The 18,402-nt window shown below is 39.6% G+C and overlaps 1 protein-coding gene across 2 annotated transcripts in view; it reads left to right on the top strand.

Moving 5' to 3' along the window:
* LOC115020192 (cGMP-dependent protein kinase 1) overlaps nucleotides 1-18,402 on the top strand; it is a 77,962-nt gene that overhangs the window by 14,897 nt on the left and 44,663 nt on the right. For both annotated transcript variants that reach the window (XM_029450140.1, XM_029450139.1), the window contains exon 3: nucleotides 13,491-13,604. In XM_029450140.1, the coding sequence (XP_029306000.1) occupies nucleotides 13,491-13,604 (114 nt within the window). The remainder of the gene's footprint in view (nucleotides 1-13,490; nucleotides 13,605-18,402) is intronic.

Below are 18,402 nucleotides of genomic sequence, written 5' to 3'. Positions count from 1 at the left end.
ATAACAATGAATAGCAATCTTTACCCACTCTGCCTCGATACTAGTTTCTCTCTATAAGAGGAGTGTGCGATGTTTTTTGTCTCCTTGATAAGACACTACATACATAATTACTTGTGCACGCTTCAACACGGATCTGTTGGCATGCAGCTCTAATCAAATAGGAACAACATTGGGGAATCAGAGGCAGAGGTGTCTGATCACATTTCTTGGCATAGTTTATCCTGTAGTAATCCCCTTTAGTTTCCACTTGCATCCTTATCACCTCTCTGTCACATTGTACCTTACAGGCTGCGTTATTAAAACCTGAAAATGAAAACAGATCTCCAGAGCTCCTAAACGTTCACTATTGTGTTTGTTTTTTATGCTTATTAGGGAATTTGCAGCCGTAGTACAACAAAATATTAGTTCTTAAACTTAACAATCATCTTAACTTGAAAGCCACCAGCCAAAAGACCAAGCGGTCTACCAGCTGATCGAAGATCAAGCGGACCGATTTCCTAAAGAATCTGTAAGAGACAAAATGACTGTGTCTGCAGGACTCGTCCTCTCGCTGCGCTACAGGCTGGAGTCTTCAGAGAGAAGCCCTCTGTGCTCACGGGCCAATGAGGGAGCGCAAAGGGAGACGGGGCTCCTCTCTTCTCTGGTATAAAGATGTAATCAACACGGGCTCCTGAGCGTCACTCAGCGTCATACAGGTGTGAAAGGGAACCGCACGTAAGATAGACAGACATACATACAGACAGACAGACAGACAGATACGTTACCAGTAGCTTAAACGACATATGACATTGCACATCTGCCCCCCCCCCCCTCCCTCCATTAAAAATACATATACACTGCAACATTGACCACATAGTTTTTGTTTTGAATGTTTGAAATGTTTGTTTGAATCCCCCCTGCCATCACCGAGAGGAGTTGTACAGTAAAGCACATTAGAAGCACAATCTCGTCTTATTACAACCACTGCAGATACTGCGGTAAAACAAATAATAATAATGAGCTGATATGGAAATAGAGAATGCATTGGGTTACAGAAACGTGAGTGCACAAACCCACTGCACCACATTGTTGCCTGGCAACTTAACCAATGCAGCTCGGGAAAGTAAAATGTTGAGGCTCACATATTTTGGTTTGATCGGCCCGAGAGAATACAGCACGTAGCCACCATTCAATACTACAACTGTTCCCTATTGGGTGTCGACAGCCCTGTACTGCAGCCCACAGTAGTTTAATAATGATCCTTAACCCACTGCTGAGGCTCAGACTCACCCTGCCTGCCTGCTGAAAAGGCTTCTCAGGGAACTCAATTTCAATTACATGTACTTGGGACTAAAATCGAATGCGAGATCGACTTTGTGTGTGCGTTTCTTCGTAACATGGCACGCAATGATATTATGACCCTTGAGATTGAGTCACATATAGCTGGCCATCTCTTCTCTCATGATAACTCTAATGAGGTTTTCGGTGGAGGTTTATTAAGGCGTCATCTGGGGAATAGGTGAAGTGTCTGTAATTGGAATGACATTTCAACACTGGCCCTAGTTATCTCCCACAGATGTCAAAAGTAACCGTTAGGATCAGGTTGTAGCCTTGAATGTGTTCGACCCCTTTATAATGAAATAGAAGCAAGTGCAGAGAAACTGTATTGTAAATAAATGAAAACATATGTGTTATGACATTTCCCTCAAATGTCACAGAGATATATATTAATTCACTTCCACCTTTAGATATGTGGGATACCTACGGCATGTGCATGTGTAATTCTTTTTATTGACTTGACTGGGGACGACTGTGGCGTGAACAATCCATTACTATGAAAAAAGATCATGCCAGAAAATGTTTTTACTTTCTGGCATCTTTGCGATTTGATATCTTCTTCAAAGTGAAGATATAACTAGATGCAAAGCCTCTTCTCGATCAGCGCAACATCGCAAATAGATTTATTTATTTATGTAAAGCGGTGAAAAGAAAGGAAAACATGTGGAGCGTTTTCTACACACGACACCAAATTCAGGTGGCGTGTTGGTTTTCAAGAAGGTGGGCAAACATCCACCTGCATTTGCTGACATACAATAGCCTAATGATCTGAAATACCTCCATCTACCGTCAGCTAATGTGCCATTTATGTGCAAATAGTGTGCGTGCGTGTGTTGCAGACTAATAATCTCACCTATGCTGAGTAGCGTAGCATCTGTGCTGAACACCAAGTGAAAAAAATACTCTGTCTGGCAAGTGTCTTTCCTCATTTGCCCTCTTTGCCTTTAACTTGTTCCCTTTGTCACTTTCTCTCTCATCCACTCTCCCACTTTCACACACACTCATGTTCAAGTTATCAATTCAAAATTCTCCAAAAAAAAATACAGAGACATGCACTAGTTTCCCCTCCATCACTCCTCCTCACATTTTACCGACTTTGACCCCAATCTGTCCTCATCTTTCTCCACCTGCTCATCACTTCTTCTTTTCCACAACTGTCTCATTCTTCTTTGTTTCTCTTCACCCATCTGTCCGTCTTCACCTCATTTACATTCTGCTTTTCTCTTTGTATTCCTCCCTTTTCTTTCCTTATCACTCCCTTCCTTTTGTCTTTTCTTATTTTGCGATTAGAGTAAGATGACCTTTATTTTTCCCTCTGAATAAGAATTGATCCCCATTTTCGCTCCGCAGAGGCCGATGAATACACCTCAGAGCTCAAATTAATGAATGATTTGCCAATGATCCCTGAGCCTTCATCCCTCCTTTGTGGTTAACGACGCTTTTGAGAGTTCGTCATCTAGAACGATAAAAGCAACGTGTGTGCATGTGTGTTGAGAGACATAAGAGGAGAGGAGGAGGATGAAAAAAGGCAAACACCGACAAAAAGAGCCCACAAGCATCATATGAGGCGAATATTATGCAAATGTTATGTTGTTTGCTTTGACTTACATATGTGTGTGTGTGTGTGTGTGTGTGTGTGTGTGTGTGTGTGTGTGTATGTGTGTGTGTGTATGCATGGGGATGGGGTGGCCATAGACTTGGAGTGATGCTGAAAGTCTGCTGTGACTGGATAAGCTGTGTGTTTACTGAGGTTCACACTGAGGATACAAGATAGGGCCCGAGTAATCTGCTCTGGTACAGTGACGGGTAAACCCCCTCCCTAGACTGGCACATGCAGAGCACACACACAAATACTGTACTAGTACATGAAATAGCTGCAGTGTCAGTGTGACGATGTCGTGCCTTAATAAAGGTAGGTCAGTGTTTGTTTGTTTTTTGGTGAAAGGATAAACACAGTGAGCTCGGAAAGGTCAGTTTCATCAATCAATGTCACTAGAGTCAAGGTTTACAGGAGACTTTGAAATTACTCTTCTCTCACTGCAGAATTGTTTTATTGAGTCTCCGCTGTTAAAATCCATCTCTTTGATCTCTTTTTGAACTTTGATTGCCTCCGCCAAACACTCTCCAACCCAGCATGTGAATTTTCACATTTTCTTTTGTGCAAAGTACAAATTATTGTTATACGCCAACTTGTGTGTGTGCGAGAGTATGCATACGCACATATTGGAGCATATCGCTGTTGTATCTTCATTATCTTTTCTCAAACTACGAAGAATTGCTTGGTTTTAAGCTTGATAACAAAGCATTTTATGACATAATCGAAGGGATTTTTAAAATGATTGCATGAACCAAGGAAGTTAAACAATTCTCAGCACATCGAGCAAGCATGTAATCTGTAAGAAATCAGGAAAATATGGAAAGTACTTTTCAGCCCACGACATGGCTCTGTGGAAGGCAATGTCGGTCTGTTGTCCACCACTTATCTTCAGATTGAAATATCAGCAACTATTTAATGGATTGCTATGAAACCTGGTGCACACATTCTTGTCTAGATGACCTATAACAACTTTGGTAATCCTCCGACTTTTCGTCGAGCACCGCCATCCAATCAAATTGTTCAATTTGCCCAATACTTTGGTTAATGCCAAAACACATAAAAAACTAATGAAATTCCCATCAGCCTCAGCTTTACTATGTGTTAAGTGCTAATTAGAACATGCTAAACTTAGATGCAGAACATAGTCAACGTGATACTGTACCTGCTAAACATCAGCATGTTAGCTCAGAGCTGTGCAAGCCTCGCAAAGTGTGACTAGACTCTCTCCATGTATATGTACATGTGTATTTGTATGCATGGAAAAACTCAATGTGTATGTTTGTGTAACTATTCATGTCCCCGACACTCTGACAACACTGAAATTTCCCTGTGAATGCCTTCTCATGTCTGTGGTGATAGAGCCACTGAAATGAGAGCAGGCTGCGGAAATGAGAGAGGCCCCTTATTGTAGTACATCAGATGCCATATTAATCTGTATTCTGATGTTGACGGTGTCTAATTAAGACTTGCCTGCATAACATTAAAGCTACAGTATGTGCACATGGCATGGAGGTTAACTGCTAATTACAAAGCTGTGATTTGGTCTCTGAATACGAAATGATCATTTTCACTGCCCCCTGCTTAGGCTATCAATCCGCTTGTCAACACAAAAGCCATAATTAGGAGCTTGATGACTAGGAGTAGCAGGGAGGGAACCAGGACTGTTGAAATATTTTAATAAAAAAATAGATAATATAGAGGTTCTAGACAAAGGGAATGTAACTGTGTCTCACCTCAAATGCCCTTTTACTCCCACAGAATGAAAGTAACATTCATTGTGAGGCTGAAAGGCTTGTGTAAGTAGACATGTGGTGCTAAAGTGCATTTCATCTGAATCCCTGTCTCCAAGGTAAAATGATGTAAAAAGGATGAAACCAGCTGTCCCTCGTATTCCGACGACACAGAGGTTCTCACAAACCACTTGCAAAGAAACTGCAGTGAAATTTCCCACTGTGCATGGAGCCCTGCCATCAGGTGCCTCAGTTGAACTGGAAAAGATGTGAAGGGCTCTCATCTCAGCAGTGCTCACCTATAGCATCATGGTGCCCGTCCTTTTTCCCCTCCTGCTGTCCGTCTGTTTCTTTTCAGCGCTGCTTTTTTCACATCTCTAACCCCACTTGCCTTTTGCACAGCTTTTTCCTTTTCCTTTTGTTGATTCTGTAATAAAAACGGCATACCTTTAAGAGTGTTTGACGTCAGCTAGTTTGCACTAAAAGCCAAGCCGTAGAGCCGAGCATATAAACAAAACTGTCTGTACCCGTCGATCTGGAAGGAGTGGTGGCACACAAAAAAATGAAAGTGAACTGAGTGCACTGCAGTTACAGCAGATGCAAGTTGTGCTCCCTTAGTCAGTCAGAACATTTTTGACTGAACCTTATTTTGAATGTACTCTGCACTTCTCATTCAGTTCAGGAAGTTTCGAGAGAAAACATCTGACATGACCAATGAGATTCCCCAAAGCATCAGGTCGGATCAATCGCTGGCTTGTGTGTGGGCAGGAGTTGAAATGTTTTGGTACCAAAACTTACAACTTTAGTGGATTAGTGGCTGCGCTGTAGAGGAAGTGAAGAGTCCAGAAGCTGCAGAAGGCTCTGCATACTGCTCCACAAGTTTGTTGACAGAAAGTTGTTGAGAGTCAGCAAGGGTATTTGTTTTTGGAGATGATGTAGACGTGCCGCTCTGTGGAACAGGGCCGGAGGACACATTAAACTGTATTTAGGTTTACAGGCTACAGCTGTTCACCTACCTTAACCACATCTTCACGTAGCTAAATAGAGCCAGTTGTAGCTTAACAGAGAGAGAATGATTAGCAGCATAACACAATTAATATAGCAACTAATAGCATAGTTTATTGGCCCTGACTGGATAATAAAACTTGTTCAATGAAATGTATGGTCATTTTGGAGGCTGTACTTTGCGGGCTGTGTTGCATTACACAGAGAAGTGCTTCTGTTATTTAGCCTGCCCTCATTGATATAAAGCACACCAAACAAAATAATAAAAACACCTGTCAGTATAATGCAGTTTACAGCACCACAAACCTCAGCCTCAAAAGGGACCATAAAGTTAAATCAACACCTCTCTAAAAACAGATCCCACAAAAGCTAATCATTATAACCTTCATGAAGTTAGGACTGTTGTATTAGACCGCATTAGTTTAAGCTAGGTGTACTTAATAAACTTAGCGTATGTCCATTAGAGCAACACTATGATATTATTTAGCTAAAATTGCTACGATAATTGTGTCATACTGCTAACCATTGTCTATACTTTGAGCTACAACCTTAGCTGAGCAATGGTATTGTTAGAGTAGGTGGTAGGGCTTTACTAGATAGTTGGATGCTTCATTCATAATCATTGGAATGCTACAAAGGCTTTTTCTTATTTTATTTTGCATATCTATTTATTCTGTTTAATGCTGGTATTTTTGCACAGTTACAGATAAAGATAAGGCTACATTAATATTATTAGTATTATACTATTTGTATAATTAATTGTCCAAAAGTTAAAATATTCTGCTTCAAGCCATAGTTGTTGGCATTTAGCCTCATAAAATAGGACGACCGACAATCAAAGCTTCATTTGAAAACCTCAGAATAATAATAATAATAATACGCTTTATTTGTATAGCACCTTTCATACAAGAATTGCAGCCCAAAGTGCTTCACATCAAAACATAACAATTAGTACAAGGACAGAATAAAAGCATTTACAGTACAATAATCACAGTGTAGATGTAAATGAGTCTGAAGTACTATTATAAAAATAGCCGAATTAAAATAGTATAAAATAGCAGATAAAATAGCAGCCTTTACACATTCTTTGACATTTTCATAATCCCTTTGTCTGTACTTATATTATATTTATATTTGTCTTTGCAAATAATCCACATACTTTCTTCCTATCCCTGTTCTCTGCTTCCTTCTCCCATAACATAAACTGCCTTTTATGTTCTTCCATTGTTTTCAATGCTTCAGATTTAATCTTTCTCTTTGACATTACTTTTTCCTCTTGCTCTCTCAACCTTACTTTTAACTTTATTACTTCCTCAACACTAAATGATCGTCCTTCAGGAAAACCAAGCTTAAAAATGTATGAAATCATTTAAATTATTTTAAAGTGACTAAGATAAAAAATATATAAAATATCACCATTAAAAGGCTAAAGTAAAGAGATATAAAATATCACCATTAAAAGGCTAAAGTAAAGAGATATAAAATATCACCATCAAAAGGCTAAAGTAAAGAGATATAAAATATCACCATTAAAAGGCTAAAGTAAAGAGATATAAAATATCACCATTAAAAGGCTAAAGTAAAGAGATATAAAATATCACTATTAAAAGGCTAAAGTAAAGAGATATAAAATATCACCATTAAAAGGCTAAAGTAAAGAGATATAAAATATCACCATTAAAAGGCAAAAGTAAAGAGATATAAAATATCACCATTAAAAGGCTAAAGTAAAGAGATATAAAATATCACCATTAAAAGGCAAAAGTAAAGAGATATAAAATATCACCATTAAAAGGCTAAAGTAAAGAGATATAAAATATCACTATTAAAAGGCTAAAGTAAAGAGATATGTTTTTTGCTTAGTTTTGAAGATATTGAGCAAGCTTGCCTCCCTAATGTCTGCAGGTAAAGTGTTCCATAGCTTTGGTGCTTAATTGCAAAAGGCTGCATCCTCGATTTTCTTTTGGATGTTTCTGGGAACATTTAATAAACCAGTAGTGGATGATCGTAATGTTCTTGGGGGCACATAGTTGATTAGAGAGTTGGCAGTGTAACTTGGTGCGGTTCCGTTTAGGGCTTTGTATACAAGAAGGAGGACATTAAAGTCAACTCTAAAAGTTACTGGAAGCCAGTGGCTAACACTGGACTGATGTGGTCTCTTCTTTTGGTTCTAGTCAGCAGCCTCGCTGCAGCGTTTTGGATGAGCTGAAGTCTCTCCGTTGTTTTTTTTGGAAGGCTGGTAAAGAGTGCATTACAGTAATCGAGGCGGCTTGAGATGAAAGCATGGAAGCTTCAAATGTAAAAAAAAAAAGACATTCGGTACAGCCACCTAGAATCCCCCAACAATGTAAGGTACAAGCTGTTAATAGCATCGCATGTAGCTGTTAGCCGTCACCCAGCTGCGTCTGCCCATTTACAATACAGAACACCAACATCGCCCGGTGACAGGTACATCTGTAACCACTCACTGTCTGAAAATCTCTTAACGTTTGCATTCCACAAGACAAAGACAACACACCTCACACACCGATGGTCACCAGCCATGCCTCATCCTGCTGCTTGCATTCTTTCAGCCTGCACTTATATTATACACACAGGGATTGTCTGAAACAACAACACTTAGTGTCTGTCATTTTCAGTACTGGGGCTTTTTAAACTTATTAAAAGTCTCTCCCATTCTGAGCCACCCTCCCTGATTAATAACACAACAGTACTCTTACTAAATCTCTCTCTTTGTGCTTGTTGTTGTTGCTGGATCCAGTTTACAGCCGTGTTTTCTTACACTCTAGGGTTTGTTTAGTTTCTAACTGGAGAGAAAAGTAATGTCGCAGAACAGCTTGTCCTCATAATTGAACCGTGGTCACAGTTTTCCGATCAGGAGGAATGACCAATGACTGAAAAAAAATAAGAAAAGATTAATTCAACAAGCCATTAATTAGTCTCAATCATTTAACATCCAGCAGTTGTGATATCTTCCCACTGATTGTGTAAAGAAAGAGCCGCTGCATTCATCTTCACATCTATATAGTTTATTTTTGATGAGTCGCATTTTTCATGACTGGGCGGCTACAAATATTTGTTCTGCTGAAAGTGTTTTTTGAGAGGTCACATTGTGTTCAATGAAAAGCAAGGTGAAAACACAAATAACTGCTCAGAGTGGATGCACAATCAAAGGCTGTCAAACTTCGGAATGAGCTGCAATAAATAATATTTTTCGAACTTTTTTTGTTTGAAGAAATAAAGAGCGGGTGATGATTTTTAAACGCTGGAATTTTCTGAACCCATTTCAGTCCCTGATGAATAGATCCCACGCTCGACAGAAAAGAGCTTTCAGCATCTGTCTTGTTTCTCACATGGCCTTCCCTCCACAAAACCATTCAAACTGTGACACAGAACGTTACAGACCTATTACAGCTGACCTGAAGTCACTCTAGCGAAGTGCCAACTTTAGTGTTGTACCACCTAAAACCTTCAATGGTAATGACACCCTGTATTTTGCCAGTGGGAGCAGGAAGCAACAATGTTCTGCTTGATCTACTATCAGTGTTTTGCTTTAATGGATATGGATCGAGTAATCGGACCCCCTGAGGAGAGGCGGAAGAACAAGGCCCATAAAGATGGGAATGGTGCTTATATGTCATCCTGTAGGGATTTTAAACTCCCCCACATCCTGTTTCTTGAGGTGCATTTTGTGCTGCTTAAAAAACATAAACTATCAATGAAAGACGAGGCGGAATAATTACACAGTGTCCTGCGCCTGACCCCTAAAACTCCAAATGTATTTATAGACCCAGCCTAATGGCTTCAGTGTGAAAGACACCACGTGGGAATCAACAGATGTCCTTTAATCCACATTTATTTGGGAGTAATAGAGAACCTTGTGTCACATCCTGCTTGCAGAGGCAAAGCGAGGAGACTCATTACAAACATGCCTTTATCTTTAATGTTAATTGTAGCCATCATGTTTAGTCTAAAACACGGATATCTTAATAGAAAATAGCTTAAAATGTTGGTCAAATATCCTTCACATCATAGACGATTATTTAAATCACTACTGTTTGAAGGTTAGTTCATTCAAGTTTACTTTTTATCTGGGAAGTCTTCAGTGTCAGTGTGAGATAAAGTCAACCCAAAAGACAGCAGCTTTTTTAATTTGGAATGCAGCCAGAATCACATCTGATCTTGAGCCAGAGGGAAGTCTGCTCCGAGGTCTGTCGTGATGTCCCGCGATGTAGAGCGCACTACTGTGTGCATTCAAATGATCATCCATTACCACAGCTACACTGCCTCAGGGGGAGAAAACATGCTGTGAGACATTGACAGGAAAAAACCCCAAAATGGCAGTTAAAATTACACATGCGGTATTTCATGCATTTTGATTTTTTCAGTATTTCCTCTTTCCTTTTTTCTAATTTGCCCTTAGGCAGGGCATATTGTATTTGCCTGTGGCGTTGCTATTTGATTAAGATTTGAATAGAACTGCCAAGGAGGAATAAAAAAAATATTTGTTTTGTTTTTACAATGGTTTTTTTCAAAGGTGCTCCCAGGTCCACAATCGTGCAGCATATGTTTAAAAAATACTTTATTTTAATTTAAATGTTAAAACCATAAGATAAGAAGATGCTAAAAAAGAAAAAAGACCAATCAATCATATACCACTTTCTCCAAAGTAGGAAACTTGTCTGCATCTTTTTCTAATGAAGGTTTTAATGACTCTACTTTTTAAATCTCTGATGTTTTCACTTTTATGTTTTTTTTTACCGTGCAATATCTGTTGCAGGGGAAATGTTTTTGATAAGTCATATGTATTTAAATTTTTAAATTATGGTTCTAACATTTAAATAAAAATGTAAAAAAAATAATTTAAAAAATTGTATTATTTTTTTTTTACACAAACGCTATACATCCTTCACAGACGCTACATGCAACACGTACTTGGCTATTCCTATTTCTCCGACACTGAAAAACGTTTGTTGAATGACCAGTGAACGTGGAGCTACTGCAGTAAAGGAGTGGGGACAAGCAGGAGTTATTAGACACAAAAACAGGAAATGAGCTGGACAATGAGTTGGTTGACTTCCAATAAGTTAATAATTTGCTTACTCAATTTCCAAGCAATTCCCTCACAGCGTGCAGTCAGCGAGTCATCCAAAACCAGCCAGTGGGCTCCAACTTTTCACCTCTCTAAGGGATTAATTACAATGACATCCACAGGAAATTAGCTTTGTCCATAGTCGACGGTAAAGTTTCTGCTACCTGATGTGGGGTTGTCTTTGTCCTTACATGAACCAATCAAACACACTGCTGTTATTAAATCCCAGACGGCCCGTCATTGCACTTAATGAAGATGGGTGTCTTGTGTCCTTTTGAAAAGGGCAGCTATCATCTGTATTGATACAGAAATATATTACATCTGTTTCTATCGACACGTCACTGCAGATACTTTCTTTGTTTATTTCTCTTGATACTAAAAATCCATGTTCCCACTCTTTGCCAACACTTTTTGCTTTGCCTATTGGGATCAATCATTATGTGCTTCAAATAGGGGTGTACAATTGATGACAGACAGTCTCCTCCTTCACGTCAACATGAACTCTTTCCACACGCCGGGTTTTCTTCGGTCTTTGCTTACAATTTTCAAAACTGGAAAAACATGGCGACCATTGGTAATTTTCTTTTAAGCTATTCATCATCCATCCTCTATCTATTACACGCACATCTAATAGTTCATAATAAGGACTGATGGGCTCTGAGAGTTGAAAAGTCACATCATCATCACAACACCCCTCGCATTTCACCCATTAGTCTCGCACATATTTGTTGGCCGCAATCGATTCTCAATTGCTGTTCTCCAGACATAAATTCTTGCTGCGAATTGAGCTCAATAATTATAGGCTTTGCAAAATCAACAAGAAAATTGTTCAGCTAAAGTCAGTTCACAAAACATTATTCCAGTTGCTCTTGTTAACAAGCATCAGGTGTTCCCTCTTTCCTGAGAGAAATCATGAGGTGCACAGGAAGTTACAGTATTTTTTGCGTTTTTTTGAGTAGAAAATAGAAGGATTTATATATACGAAACTACAACACAGTGAGTGTTTTCATATTTTTTTCTATGTGCATTGAGAACCAAACTTCAAAAGCATAATTACCGTTGCTGTTTTTATCAGATTCAGACTTAACAAGTTTCGGAAAGTAAGCAGCCTGGTGATTATGTGCCATGATTACTAAAGTGAGGGAGAGATTTTGAAAGAGATTCATTTGTATAATTTCAAATCAATCTAAGAACACTATTGTGAAGACTTAAATTCATTATAAAGATGCACAAGCACTACATTGTTGAAAAGCTGAATGGCGAGACATCCCAGTTAGTTATTTTGATCTCCAGCTGTTTCTCCATGTGAGTGGAAAAGAGGGGAGTGTTGCAGGAAGCTCAGACAAGTAAAAAGGCTGTCAAACTAAACCGCAGGGAGGTAGAAGTCAGATGGTGATACACTTAAAGAGCTGACGATTTTCTCTGCATGTAACTTTCAAGCTGGGTGTTAATGGATGCATTGCTTAACATGGCAAAAAAGGTCCAGTAGTTCCAATTAAGTGGGGAAAAAAAATACAAAGTGGAGAAAAGAAACCTGAAACATGGCACGTTTTTTGGACTTCATGATCCTTTATAACAAGATAACGTGTCAAACTGTTTCTTCTGTGGATGACTCGCCTGCTCTTATCATGTGACTGTATTTCATTGGTATCCGAGGGCCGATGTTAACTGTTTTCTTTGGCTTTTTGCCCTCTGTGGTTATGGCCACGCTGGAATGCCGAGTTTCCAGTAAAGTATACATGCTTGATGAGCTTTTTCTAAACAAAGTGGAAGCAGCCAATCCCCCCTGTCACAGGGGTAAAGAGCCTCTTACCGTGTAAAAAAATAGGGATTTACTTGCTTTAAAATGGAATTATGCTTCTCCGGGCTGTACGTCAGTCACAGGTGTTGTTCGGACACCTTCGTGTGTGTGTGTGTGTGTGTGTGTTTATTTTATGCGTGTTCGGATTAGGGGCATGACGTAAAGTAACGCATTTACTAGGAAGCAGTGTTGCATAAAGCAAACCACAATGTGAAGAAAATGTGGAAGAAATGAGGAACTAGAAATCAATTTCACCCAGGTAATAGTGTAAACAAGCCGCTACAACCGTGAAACAAACATGAAAGAATTTGGATTTGTCTCTGTACACCGATGAGACAATGATAAATTGGGCAATGATATGAAGTTGCGTTGAAATGGATTTTAAATTCCTATGCTCTGCTCAATTATGGCAGTGCTATGGTGTTACAAACTTTGTTGTTATTGGAATATATTAGATAAATAACGTCAAAAGAAGTGAGTTCTTCCTTAAACATTGCTCTTTGTAAGTCAGAAATGATAGGTAATGCTTTTTTAATGCTAAAATATGGTTACTTTGGACACAAATCTGAATGGTGACTATCTGAATCCATACATACTGCAATAAGAATATTTTAAAACATTCTTTGAGAATGTTTGAAGTTACCAGTCCTCATCTTAAGGCAGACCATATGATGTCTGTGAGTTATGGAGTGTTAAGCTTTACATTTCACATGGGTGCTGCTGCATTGCTATTTTACAGGGCCACGCACAGGCTTGGAAGGAGGCCAGTAACCCTCAGAAACTCCACATTGCAAAATAATCTTTTTTCTTTTTCAGCCCAGTGAGTCATGGGCAGAAGCCCCCAAAGACCTATCATCCAATCCATTCCAACACTGGACTCACACGCATGTGCAATCTGAATAGCATCATGCTTAATGTACCTACCTTTTATTTGCTTGCATGTTTCAGACGGGAAGGTGGAGGTGACGAAGGAGAGCCTGAAGCTCTGCACCATGGGGCCAGGAAAGGTGTTTGGAGAGCTGGCTATTCTCTACAACTGCACCAGGACTGCTACGGTCAAGAGTGAGTCTCCACCTGGAAAAACATCCAAAGTGATCACATCAGTCTGTGTTGAATGTCCACATGTTCCCCAGGTGACAGATAAGGCCACCTGTTCTCTCTCACACACACACACACACACACACACACACACACACACACACACACACACACACACACACACACACACACACACACACACACACACACACACACATTAGGATTAGGGTCTTACTGCCTGTAAATTATCAATCCTATGTTGACACATAGAGGAGGATCACACTGTCACTGTATGAAACAGATAACATTGTTTCTCAGCCACGACACATCATCACTCTGTTTTCTAGGGATGCGCCATATGGATATCTTTCAGCCGATATCGATAACCGATAATGACCTGCTTCTCATGGCCGACACCGATAAGATAACTGATCTTTTCACAGTTCTGTGTTGTAAAAAGAAGTTTATAACCTGTAGTCTGTAGCTTTGACCTCACCAAATCCAACTGACATCACTATTGTTTAACACACAAAAAACAAACAAAGAACAGTTCTGACTCTTAAAATGTTTGTTTCTTTTTTTCTAGTTACAGTAAATCTACATCAAAAAACGTCTCATTCAAATAGCATCTGTGTTGTCTTCCTCTGGAACTGTCAATAAACGACGAGGACATCTTTAGCTCTCTATTCAGCGTGCTGTATTCGTCTTCTTCTTCTCTGTGTTTATTGGCAAACCAACTTTAAAGGTGTGTCGATGTTGCACTTGTTAAGTCAAAAACGAAAAGCAATTTGGCTTCGTATTATTAGTTATCGGAATAATACATAATATAACATTTCCCATTATTGGCCAAATTAAATTAAATGTATTGACCCCGATACACATCGTGCATCAATAGTGTTTTCACAACATGCCAGTAATGTGTTTTGCGAGGCCCCCCCGGTGTGCTGAATGTCAAGGTCTACTCTTTCATGTGTCAGAGCTCCAGCTATGAAGGATGCACAGTGGGTGAGTATGTGATCTATCAGATTGACAATTTAAATGTTCAGCCCAATAGAGAAAGTAGAGGAGACTGAGGAAGGACATGACAGATGGTGGACTACGCACATTTGAGACCTAGTGTGTTAGAAGAGAGTGTGTCAGGATGATACAATGTGTGTTTATGTGAGGCAGGAAGTGGAAAATAGCTGGAAACGTGTCTTTGGAAGGAATAATAAATAGACAAAAAGGTGAGATGAGATAAGGTCTGGCGGGCGAAAGTGTTTGTGTGCAGATAAATGCAGCTCAAATTGAAATAAATGAATGTCGGTAAGTGTCTGAATGAGTGCAGCAGTCGGCACTTAAGAGCATACAGTATCGTAATTCAAAAGAATCGCTACTTGACCTTGTGAATAATTCCACATTCTGTGAACTGCTTGATGTTTGCGTGCCACCCAGGTGTGAATCAACGCATCAAGGGCAGAGGTCCCTCAGGGGTGTAGACGAGGAGACGCAAGTTGCAGTGTTGAGGAAGCTAGGGGTTGATGATGGTGGCAGCGAGGTTCCACTCTCCATACTGACCCCTTTTCATGTACCATGATCCCCTACCACTGACCAGCCAACCTGACAGGAACTCCCAGCTTCCCGTTGCTATGGCAACAAGTTCCCACAGGGAGAGGAGCCAACTCTTATGGGATAAAATATTCCCCTTCCCACAGACGACAGAGTGTCTGTCTTTTTCTTTTGTGTATTCTTTTTGCCTGCCGCCAGCCCACCGGCATGTACTTCCTGCCACGGTCTTCAGAAGCGTACGTCAGTGCTTTGCGGGTGTGGTGGCTGCCTAATAAAAAAAACTCTGCGTGGAACAAATGATGTAATTGTCTACATGGGCAGAAGAGTGTTTACAGTCTAACAGGGTCCCTGGCAATGTCTCAGAGGGGGGTTGTCTTTGTTTTAATGCATGTCTCTTCATAAGAGTGTACTGAGAAATTCAGCCACCGTATGGAGATATGAGAACTCGTGCAAACTACCTGATGACTGCACATGGCGGTTCAGCTTCCAATCAATATATTTAATTTGATCTGTTTGTGGAACCCTGAAGAATAATATATCCTCAGTGTAATTTCAATTTACATGGCATGGCCTCCTAAGTCACAAGCATGAACAATTACATCTCGGTAGAATTTAGATAATGAGTGTGCTAATGTGGACAGCGTCCACGAAATGTAATGACATCATTGCTAACCGTGATAATCAATATATTATTGGATTCATTTGTCTACTGAGAAAAGTCACAGAAAGAATTACGAACACAGTCAAAACAACGAAGAACAACTCAAGAGTGTTTAAGGTAGCCGACATAATGATGACATTTGCAGTGTTTTGTTTGTTTCAATTGAGGTGTAGTGTGCATCCTTTGTTCAAGTGACAATACAATTAGCTTGAACTCTGATGGAGCATATTCGAACCCATTTACTTTAAAGTAGTGCTAACCATTTCCAAAGCATACCACAGAGTTTTGAAATTTTTCATCGTCTTTCCCATCTTCCAGGCATCATGTGGTTTCTATTATTTTCAGCACATTAAGAAAATCACTGACTTGAAACCGGCTTGATTTTGAGAATTCATCACTGTGAGCATTGTGTCTGTCTGCTGGTTTTCCAAATCAATCTGTACTTATAGAAAAGGGATAACATGACTCTGACAATAACAAAAGCAGTCAAACATGTTCACTGTGATAGATTACCTATCACACACTTAATTCTTCAATTCTCTGCAAGATGTTTGTCAAGCATCACTGCGTGTATGAATGGAAACAGTGATCGCCTGAAAAGAAGGAAAATGGTAATAAATGATATCTATTATTTATAGTAAAATGTCTAATGTGCAAAATTACTGCTGTGGTCTGTTAAATTAAAAATGATAATATAAAAACAAAAAATATTAAACAAAGTCAATGTTCCAAAAATGTTCCAAAAAACAATGTATTGGATCATTTTATGTATTTGTCCAATTAAACAATTCCAAGCGGATGCATTGCAGAGCTGAGACAAAATGACAAGCTCTCCAAAATAATACGAGGATTGGTTGGATTTGTATTAAATCTTGCGTTTCCATGCACATTCCTGGAGGGACTGACAAGGATATTCGTTTTCCATCAATCCCCCCTCCATTTCAGCCTCGAGGTGATTTCATGTGTGAACACTTGCTTGGACTCTCCCAAGAGAAATGGATGCTTTAGAGTAAGCTTGCCGTGCCTTGAGAATGTCGAGCGGCACTTACTACCAGGCTACGTAGTTGTCCCCAAACAAACTCCACCAATAAGTAGGTTATGTTTTGTTTCAGGACACAGACACTTACATTAAATGTAGTCGTGTTATGGACACGTTTGGGGTTTGGTAGGATTTCACATACAGCCTGAGGGAAATATGTTGCCTGAGACCCTTGCCATGAAATATATATAAGATCATTTTCACATAACAACAATCGGGACGATGCTGGCTGAAGAGAAGAGATGAAGAAAGGTGTAAGAGTGAGAACAAAAGAGAGAGGTGATAAACACAGGACAGCCCTGACGGCAAATGGAGGGAGCCACCTCAAGGGATGCAGGACAAAATATTCTCTTATAGCATCACATTGTCAGTTTCATGAAAGATTTGGATAGCACAACAGGATGCACTTCAGCATGGAGCGGCATGTGACAGTAGCGAGCATCACTGCGCCACATGACAACAGCGGGAAAGAAACACTTTGTAACAATACTGTTGTTGTGGCTCGATTTTATTTCTTGAACATTCCCAATTAAAGCTGTGGAATCCAGGGACATAGTTGCAAACTTTGAAATCATGGTAAAAGGGTTAACTCTGCAACTAGCAATTCTTTTCATGATTGATTGATTTGTCAATCATTTTGTCGATTCATTGTTCGATATATAAAACGTCAAAGAGCAGCGAAAACATGCTCCCTGTAACAATGTTCTACAGCCAATGGAGACGTCTTCAAATCTCTTATTTTGTACAAACCCACAGATATTCAGAACAAAGCAGCAAATCCTCACATTGGAGAAGTTGTATCTTCATGAATGTATCTCTAAGTTTCATCTAAATTTGGCAACAAGCCCTCACCTGTTCTAAACTTACTTGATCTAAATATTAACCAATCACAAGCAGGTGCTGTTTGTGCTCCTTATTAAATATTCTACACTATCAATATAGATCTTTGACAAAAAGGTATTTCTGACAACCCAACAAAAAGAACTTTGAGATATAAAAATAAGAATACCTCGAGTCAAGATTTTTGTCTTGTTGTTTCCAATTTGAACTTCTTTACCACCACATCCCCATGCACACACACACACACACACACACACACACACACACACACACACACACACACACACACACACACACACACGTACACACGTATTACAGTACACAAGCGTATTCTTTCAGTCATAGTGGCTCCAAACGAGGACAATCCTGACATTGTTTTGGACCAGTCCTCTCATGGACAGTGAGGTCACTGCCAGTCACTACTAACATAATCAGTGAGACTGATTATCTGTGTGCTCCATCTTAATGATAGTGGTGGAAAAAACCCGTCTCGGACGTCTCTGCAGAAACTCAGATGTGCTCTCAGTTGGGATCATTCCTAATGCACGTGAATGTTTTAACATATGACTAGATTATACTTTTGGAATAAAAACAACGTCATCATTCTTTTTGAATTATTGAGAAGTACCTTGAGCATTTAAAAGGAGATCAAGATGTCCAGAGGTGGGAGGGCAGCGTGCCTTTGATAGGAAATCCTATTCAGCTCTACCGCTCAAGTGTACTGTTGGGTATTT

Source organism: Cottoperca gobio, chromosome 15 (assembly GCF_900634415.1).
Source record: "Cottoperca gobio chromosome 15, fCotGob3.1, whole genome shotgun sequence".
NCBI lineage: Eukaryota > Metazoa > Chordata > Actinopteri > Perciformes > Bovichtidae > Cottoperca > Cottoperca gobio.
This window is presented reverse-complemented; position numbering and strand designations above follow the sequence as displayed.